Source organism: Panulirus ornatus, chromosome 10, assembly GCF_036320965.1.
Source record: "Panulirus ornatus isolate Po-2019 chromosome 10, ASM3632096v1, whole genome shotgun sequence".
Lineage (NCBI taxonomy): Eukaryota > Metazoa > Arthropoda > Malacostraca > Decapoda > Palinuridae > Panulirus > Panulirus ornatus.
This window is the reverse complement of record NC_092233.1, coordinates 42668173-42678191: the sequence shown is the minus strand read 5'-3', so window position 1 is coordinate 42678191 and position 10019 is coordinate 42668173. Positions and strand designations below refer to the sequence as shown.

Here is a 10019-nt window from a genome sequence, read left to right as displayed (position 1 = left end):
ATATATATATATATATATATATATATATATATATATATATATATATATGCATGCATAGTGCCATTGTACAAAGGTGAAAAAGGTGAGTGCACAAATTACAGAGGTGTAAATCTGTTGGGTATTCTTGGGAAATTATGTGGGCGTGTATTGATTGAGAGGGTGAAGGCATGTATAGGGTATCAGATTGGGGAAGAGCAGTGTGATTTCAGAAGTGGTAGGCGATGTGTGGATCAAGTGTTTGCTTTGAAGAATATACGTGAGAAATACTTAGAAAAGCAAATGTATTTGTATGTGGTATTTATGGATCTGGAGAAGGCATATGATAGAGTTGATAGAGATGCTCTGTGGAAAGTATTAAGAATATACCAAGTGGGAGGCAAGTTATTAGAAGCAGTGAAAATTTTTTTATCAAGGATGTAAGGTATGTGTACAAGTAGGATGAAAGGAAAGTGATTGGTTCTCAGTGAATATCAGTTCATGGCAGGGGTGCATGATGTCTCCATGGTTGTTTAATTTGTTTATGGATGCAGTTGTTAGGGTGGTGAATGCAAAGGGTTTTGGAGAGAGGGGCAACTTTGCAGTCTGTTGTGGAAGAGAGAGCTTTGGAAGTGAGTCAGTTGTTGTTCGTTGACGATATTGCGCTGGTGGCTGATTCGTGTGAGAAAATGCAGAAGCTGGTGACTGAGTTTGGTAAAGTGTGTGAAAGAAGAAAGCTGAGAGTAAATATGAATAAGAGTAAGGTTATTAGGTACAGTAGGGTTGAGGGACAAGTCAATTGGGAGGTAAGTTTGAATGGAGAAAAACTGGAGGAAGTGAAGTGTTTTAGATATCTGGGAATGGATTTGGCAGTGGATAGAACCATGGAAGCGGAAGTGAGTCACAGGGTGGGGGAGGGGGCGAAAGTTTTGCGAGCGTTGAAAGTGTTTGGAAGGCAAGAACATTATCTCGGAAAGCAAAAATGGGTATGTTTGAAGGAATATTGGTTCCAACAATGTTATATGGTTGCGAGGCATGGGCTAATAGACAGAGTTGTGTGGAGGAGGTCGGATGTGTTGGAAATGAGATGTTTGAGGACAATATGTGATGTAAGATGGTTTGATCGAGTAAGTAATGAAAGGGTAAGAGAGATGTGTGGTAATAAAAAGAGTGTAGTTGAGAGAGCAGATGAGGATGTTTTGAAATTGATTGGTCACATGGAGAGAATGACTGAGGAAAGATGGACAAAGAGGATATATGTTTCAGAGGTGGAGGGAACGAGAAGTAGGAGACCAAATTGGAGGTGGGAAGATGGAGTGAAAAAGATTTTGAACGATCTGGGCCTGAATATGCAGGAGGGAGAAAGGCTTGTAGGGAATAGAGTGAATTGGAACGATATGTTATACCGGGGTCAACGTTCTATCAATGGATTGAACCAGGGCATGTGAAGTGTCTGGGGTAAACCATGGAAAGTTTTGTAGGGCCTGCATGTGGAAAGTGAGCTCTGGTTTCCGTGCATTATTACATGATAGCTAGAGTCTGAGTGTGAACGAATGTGGCCTTTGTTCTCTTTTCCTAGTGCTAACTTGCACACATGCGGGGGGAAGGGAGTTGTCATTTCATGTGTGGCGGCATGGCGATGGGAATGAATAAAGGCAGCATGTATGAATTATATACATGTGTATATACGTATATGTGTGTGTATGTAACTATAAGTATACGTTGAAATGTATAGGTATGTATATGTGCGTGTGTGGATTGTATGTATATGCATGTGTATGTGGGTGCTTTGGGCCATTTTTTCGTCTTATTCCTTGCGCTACCTCACTAACGTGGGAGACGGACAAAGTATGATGAATATAAAATATTAAAATAAATAAGATTTTAGAAGGAAAAGTAAGTCATCCCTTTACATATTCAGCTAACTTGGGAAGTTCATTAGAAAGCAGTGCAAAGAAGTTAAATAGTGTAATGCATGGTATTCACTGGAAATTTAACATGAAGTGCAATGGGACAATTGAGCCTAGGACTAGACTGTCACAGGTTTGACACATGTAAGACTATTGTAGTATAAACTCCACTTTACCTACACTGATGTTTCAAGACCTGAAGAGGAACTTCATCTAAACTTCACCATCTTTTTTTTTTTTTTGAGGAAATATACAATGCAGCATTGCATAACTGATTACTTGTGTGTGAATTAGAAACAAATATTTGGAATTTGCATGAGTTAAACAAAATGCTGTTAACATTATGGCACATTCAGGTTTTTAATCTGTAATTGTATTTCTCAAAATTGTAAAATTCCAAAATGTGCACATTGTTTTTCCTGAGAATTACAGATTTGTAACATTCTACCAGCATTAGAAATCATGATTTTACAATTTAGTGAATTTGAATTAGTGTATTTGGCTCCACAGTTTCATTTATAGTTACAGTGCACAAAAGTTAACTCTAGAAACTGTCACATCATCATTTTCATTTTTTTCATTAATTTTCACTGTATACTGAATTCACTTGGATATAGGGAAATGCCTCTCTGTTTAAGTCAGCTTGGCATATGTTTTTGTAAGTTGCATTAAGATATTTGAACTTTATCCTATTCCTTTACTCATTCCTGATGAGAAATTTTATATATACTCATTTATAAGTCTACCTTTTCATAAAGGTCAACCCTTGATTTTTGGCTAAATCATTAATTTATGATATGCCTCATGTATAGGTCGACCCAAGTTTTTGAGGGTAATAGAACAACAAATTAGGGTAATAAAGCACCATATTTTATGGCATTTAAAACTCATTTCAGAAAGTCATCACACTCTCTATGTCTTATAAACTGAGGTTTGCTGAGCCTCAAACATCTAGTGCTGAAGTCAAATACTTTATCATTTATTATTACTGCACTTTATACTGAAATGCAGGTAGTTTCACCAAAGATGTTGCATATTTCCATTTAAGTGTATATTCAAGTCAATTAGATTGTTTTTGTAATACAAAGATTTTTTTAAATAATTCAAAAAGCAATTACAGTGACACCTTTTTAACAATGAAAGAAAACGAAAGTCGATTGTTTTCTTCTCGATTTTATCTCACTTTCCACCATAATATGTATGTCATTTCAGCAAAAGTATTGCATTTCCATGAATGTATTACATCAAGCACAGCGTGAATAGAATATCATTGTAATATAACAGTATTTTAACCAAAATATTATTAACCAAAAAACAGGTAACATCTTAAACATCGGAAGATGATAAAGTCTTTTGTTTGTGTCATGTATTTTATGCTATTTTACTTTGAAATACATCATGGTTCAGCAGTATTTATTTATATTCATTTTGCTTTGTCGCTGTCTCCCACGTTAGCGAGGTAGCACAAGGAAACAGACGTAAGAATGGCCCAACCCACCCACATACACATGTATATACATACCTATACATCTCAACGTATACATATATATACACACACAGACATATACATATATACACATGTACATAATTCATACTGTCTGCCTTTATTCATTCCCATCGCCACCCCGCCACACATGAAATAACAACTCCCTCCCCCCGCATGTGCATGAGGTAGCACTAGGAAAAGACACAAAGGCCACATTCGTTCACACTCAGTCTCTAGCTGTCATGTATAATGCTCTGAAACCACAGCTCCCTTTCCACATCCAGGCCCCACAGAACTTTCCATGGTTTACCCCAGACGCTTCACACGCCCTGGTTCAATCTATTGACAGCACGTCGACCCCGGTATACCACATCTTTCCACACACGCAAATATATATACCTATACATCTCAGTGTACACATATATATACATACACAGACACATACATATATACCCATGCACACAATTCACACTGTCTACCCCCATTCACTCCCATCGCCACCTCGCCACACATGGAATACCATCCCCCTCCCCCTCATGTGTGCGAGGTAGCACTAGGAAAAGACAACAAAGGCCCCATTCGTTCACACTCAGTCTCTAGCTGCCACGCAATAATGCCCGAAACCACAGCTCCCTTTCCACATCCAGGCCCCACACAACTTTCCATGGTTTACCCCAGACGCTTCACATGCCCTCATTTAATCCACTGACAGCACGTCAACCCCGGTATACCATATTGATCCAGTTCACTCTATTCCTTGCCCTCCTTTCACCCTCCTGCATGTTCAGGCCCCGATCACACAAAAGCTTTTTCACTTCATCTTTCCACCTCCAATTTGGTCTCCCACTTCTCGTTCCTTCCACCTCTGACACATATATCCTCTTGGTCAATCTTTCCTCACTCATTCTCTCCATGTGACCAAACCATTTCAAAACACCCTCTTCTGCTCTCTCAACCACACTCTTTTTATTTCCACACATCTCTCTTACCCTTACATTACTTACTCAAGCAAACCACCTCACACCACATATTGTCCTCAAACATCTCATTTCCAGCAGTCTAGTCCTAGGCTCAATTGTTCATTGCACTTCATGTTAAATTTCCTCGGAATACTATACATTACACTGTTTAACTTCTTTTCTCTGCTTTCTAATGAATTTCCCAAGTTAGCTGAATATGTAAAGGGATATACTTGTGATGTAACAGTTTTTTAACTGAATACGATTAAGAAAACACGTACTTTCTAACTGATACAGCAAAGCCCTGGCTGTGAAGGCCTTGCCTTTGCATCGGCCCTTCCTAAGCAGCCTTTAGTATTACTGTATGTTGAAACTGTATGTCGAAAACTCTTATTGTTTTGCTTCTTATTTCCCATGAATATGACATATTTGTATATAATACATTGTTTTAGTACTCTTCATTACTAATTGGTACAATTTTACATTTCCATTGTTTACTGGCAGTATCTGGTAAATATTTTTCATGTCTGAAGAAATGCTGTTCCTAGCTCTTCCTATCAGCTTAAGGAAACTATTTCCCATATATAGGTTGACCCCTAATTTTTTGCCTAAAAATTTGGTCTCAAAAACTCAAACTCTACTCAAGTATATATGGTATATTGTGGTATTCATGTCAAAATCTCATTCAGGGATGGTGAAGGTAATTCTAACTTTGATATCACTGAAAGTTTTAAGAAGAATTACTTCTGCTCTATTGTAGTAGATTAAGATCTTGAAGATTTTCAAGTGTGAAATTTTTTCTTTTCCAGAGTTCCAGATGGCCTTGCCTGATGATGAGTACAGGATTCAGCAGCTATTTGGTAGTTTTGCTGCTGAGGGCCATCCTATGGGCAAGTTTACATGGGGTAATGAGTCAACCCTCAACACTGGGATCCCTGATGAGGAGCTTCATAAAAAACTACATGAATTACGACTGAAATATTATTCTAGCCATTATATGACTTTGGCAGTACAGGCTCGTCTCTCACTCGACAAATTGCAAGAATATGTCTGCAGTATTTTCAATCAGGTAGGAACATAATTGTTTACATTGCAGTGAATATGAATCTATGTGATATTTAATGTTTGATTTGTCTTTCTCTATCTGGAAAAAAATAAGGAGTAACTGCATTGGATTTTTTTTTACCTGCTAGCATTTGTTGCCCTAGCAAGGCAGTATTAGGAACAGTAGAATAGAGGCTCGAAGGAAAAGTTTTTTGACATGTTCCATCCCCTGTTTGTAATCTTACAAAATGATTAAACAGGAGGGAGGATAATATGTTTACTTATATATATATGTTTGCAAGTAAGTTTTTTACTTTCATTTTTTGAGACAGATACCAAGATGAAGACAAACCAGTTCTAATGTCTTTCTTAGACATTGGTGGGGACTATAAATCATAAGCCCCAAAGCAGAACAGAGTTGTTCACAGAACCACCATGAATGACTAGTCATAGACAGTTAGCTATTCATTGATTCAAGAAAACGTTTTGTTTTCTAAAGACACAACTAGACAATTCATTGTGTGCTATTGAACTCTCTTTGATATGTTGGGTATGACAGAGTGCTCATGTCCATATGCAAACTTCTCACTCTTTTTGAAATATAAAAACTTTCTGTATGCAGTGATTGGAAGCAAGTATTTGATTATATCATGCTTTTGTAGTGTGCATTCTAGAGACAGATATAGTATATATTCAATCTACCATTCGTAAGCAACTGGCTGTTCTGATTGTTAACATGGTAATGATTAATACATGAAAAGCACAAAGCAGTATCTTGGTGAATTGCCCATGTAAGCTTTAGTTTAAGAGCCAGTGTAGATGGATTCTTGTGAGGTCAGCATTCTGACCAATATATTATTCTGCAACATTAAATGAGTTGACCTTTTACTGAGATAGGTGTGGAATTCAGGGTGCTTTCAGTCTTGCAGATCTTAATTTGGTGAGCAGAAGAAACAAAAATACAACACTATGATGATTGGTACGGCTTGTGCTATAATTCTCAGGATCCTCTATGTGTGGACATTCTCCTCCAGCCTTTTTCTTTTTATGGCATCCTTCACAGTAAGCCTATTAAGAAAAGATGCATATCTGATAAGATGCCATCTCATTGAATATGAGCAGTAGAAGTGCAGAATCCCATCTTTTACTGCTCTTGGACTTCCAGATTGTTGATGCAAGTCTTTAAGTCTTTTGATCTAGTGTGCACCAAATAAGTTAAGAAGTCTTTAAATCCTGTTTATCTTTGAAAGAATAGTGCTTTAGGGATCCCTCCATTTTTCAACAAGGTCTTGACATTTTCCTCAGTCCTTAACTTTACTTTGCAGTGAAAAGGCTGAGTTTTACAGTCCGAGACCAAAAGTTGCTTCCTGGCCCCCAATAACTTATGAGATTATTCTCTTTTTGGTCTGAAAGAATCCAGTTCCAATGCTTCATGTCAGGTATTTGCTTCTTTAGAATCAATTTTTACCCATCCTGCTTGTAGAGGAACTGACACCCCATATTCCTTAAGCTTTAGTGGTCCGGCCTTGCCTATATTTCAAGAAGACCAAAAGTGCATACATATTGGACTACAGTTCTCAGGAGCTTATTTCCACTAGCTCTTATTTTTCTTTTCTGTAACCCTGTGTTTGGAGAAGCTTACTTCAACTTTCAGCAAGCCATCACAGAGAGCCATTAACTATCTGTCTATATGTCCGATGCCTGTTTCTTTTGGAAACTCCCTCAAGGGGTGGCCACTGCAATAGAGTGTCCATAACTAATGAACCCCATTGCCACTTCTTAGCCTTTAGTGCCTCACCCTTAATAGGCCACTGGCAGAGGGCAACTCTAATGAAGTGTTTGCAAGAGTTCCTACCTAATTTTCTGGTTGACTTCCTCTACCTAATGCTCCTGTCTAATGTTCTCACCTACTACTAATACCTAGTGCTCCAGCCTAAATGTTCCTGCCAACTACTTCTATCTATTGCTCCTATCAATTTGCCAAAAGGCATGGCTAGCACATAGTGCTTACCACAGGAAAATTTAGAATTAAGAAGAATAAGCTGTGTGAGCTAAATGTTGTCAAGTGTTATGTGAAATAGGGAGAAATGATATATTTGTGGACAGATTACCAGTGTTTCATATGTCAGTGAGGTAGAAAGAAAGGACAGCTACCTATATCAGAGGACATCAGCTTGACCACCACTGAAATGCAGGCTTACTATGCAGCCACCAATTACCCTCCTGATACCCAGGTGGGTAGTTCTGGTAATGTACCACCCTAGTTGTTGGCTATGTACCAACTACTACATACATCAGCCATCGATTGACCCAAGTTTTCTATGATGTTTCAGATATAACCAAATTAACAAAAAATAGCTCCTGGTAAGATAGGGAGAGAGGGTACCAAACTACTAGAACCTACAGTGAGATTTTGCCAGAATAATTGAGCAAGTGTTTAGCACTCATAGCAAGTTTGTCTGCCTGTATCTCTAATTCCTTTTCCCTCCAGGAACTCCCATCAAGGGGGTGGCCATAGCAAAAGAGTCTCCACTTATCCCTGTCCTTACATGCTTATCCCACATACATCATTCCATACATTCTTCCCTCATACCTCTCCCTACAGTGCTCTTCCTTTCTATGTCCTCATGTCACAGGTGGTCTTCCTCTCACACTAACCCTTTGAATCTAAATATCATCCACTCTCCTTGTAAATTCCCCATCTTGCATTCTTTCCACATACCCAAACCACCTTAGAGTACTACATTTCACCTTTTCTACCCCTCAACAGTTTATTCCCTTTTCATTTCCTGCCATACCAGATCTCTTTTACACCCCCTCATGGCTTTCTTCATTCCATCTAATCATTCCACTTGCATCTTTCATATAACTCATTTCCACAGCCTGGATTTTTTACCTCTGACTCATCCCATGTCTATGTTTCGGCTGAATAGGTCAGGGTTGGCAGGACTATGCTATCCCTTAATTCCTTCTCTACTTCCACGCCAATGCATCTACCCTTCATTATTTTGACAAGGGACCCGATGCTCTTCTACTCTGTACTGCTCGTTCCTTTATCACTCCTTCCATATCACCAGACTTAACTTAAATTCTGCCACCTCTTCAAGTCTTTTTCCCCCTTATCTAAAACACAGTTTAGTACACTTTCTTTTCTCACTCTGTGGAGATCTGCAAAGTCTATGCTTTCACTCTGTTTTCTTTCCAACACTATTGCTTTACTTTTACAGGCATGTCATTTATCCTTTATTGCCTACCCTTACACACATCATAAAACACTCCGCAACTCCTCCTCACTCTCAGCAGACAACACATATCTGCAAACAGGCTTGTCACAAGCCATCATACCCTACCACCACACTCTATCTCCACACACTTTTTCCCTGGTTTTACTTTCATCTCTTATCACTCCAGCCATATATATGTTAAAAAGTCATGGTGACATCACAGAATTCTGCCTCACACCCACTTGAATACCAGAAATTACGCTTAACACCGCATCCACTTTTACACATGCATGTGCTCCTGTATAGAAGGCTTTCACACCATCCAACTGTTGTCACCCTACCCCATATGTTCATTAACACATCCCATAAAGTGTTCCACTCAACTCTGTCATATGCTGTTTCGAGATCTTTAAAATCTGCATACACCTTACATTTTGCTAAATACTTTTCCACAGTCATTCTCACTGTAAACATCTAATCCACACATCCCCTGCTTTTCCTAAAAGCCCCATGCTCCTTACTCACTCTGCATTCAGTCACTTCCATCAGTTGATCAGTCAACACACTTGCATACACTTTTCCTGGTATGCTTAACAGACTTGCTAATTGAGTTACACTGTTTCTCATCAATGCTACTCCTATTGAATAATTATTTGATCCAAGGTTCATCAGGGATTGATTTCGGCCATGAATGAAGTTTTCTTTTAAATGTTTTTGTTGTCACCCTTTGGTTGCTTCTTATTTCTCCTGGAGTTGTATTGAATAGTCTGTTCAATTACTTTTGCAGAGCACTCTTATATTTTTGTCTATCTTTTTGGCATGTTCCCAGGAATTATTGATAATTTGATGATCTGAATGTGCTTTGCTGAAATGGTAGTAGCATTTAATAAGATATTATTCTCAATGCCTTTTCTTATCTGTCATGCAATTATTGTAATGTATCTCTCCCTTCTGCTCTCTAGACTGTAGAGTTCTTTTTTGTTCAGCCTCTTGTGGTACTTCATTTGCTCCTGACCATTGGTTTTACTTGTGAAGTGTTTCTGTTTTCTTACCAGTTTGTTTGTGTATCCATTTAATTGGTGGTGATACACACACCAGTATTCACTTTTGCTTGTTATGCATTTGTTAAACATTTTTAGTTTCTTACTGTTGCATGAATGAAAGTTTTCATTAATGTACCACTCACTATTTAGCTGGGGAGTAATATCTTTTTACTGTACTCCTTAAATCCAAGTGCATCATTTATGGTAAATCCCAGATCTGAAAATTTCTTTTTGTAACATTTTTCCAGTAGGGCCTTATGTAGGAAGACAGTGCTTAATTGTTCATCATTGCATAAATTATTGCCCCAAATATCTCTTCATTAGACTTCACTTAGTTCTTCTTTGCCAATTTGTAGATTATATCCAGGTCTGAATGT

General features: G+C 38.2%; 1 protein-coding gene across 1 annotated transcript in view; it reads left to right on the top strand.

Moving 5' to 3' along the window:
- The window catches only part of LOC139750631 (nardilysin-like), a 588785-nt gene that overhangs the window by 98857 nt on the left and 479909 nt on the right, over positions 1 to 10019 (top strand). Inside the window, exon 5 of the mRNA XM_071665306.1 lies at positions 5141 to 5400. Within this exon, the coding sequence (XP_071521407.1) occupies positions 5141 to 5400 (260 nt within the window). The remainder of the gene's footprint in view (positions 1 to 5140; positions 5401 to 10019) is intronic.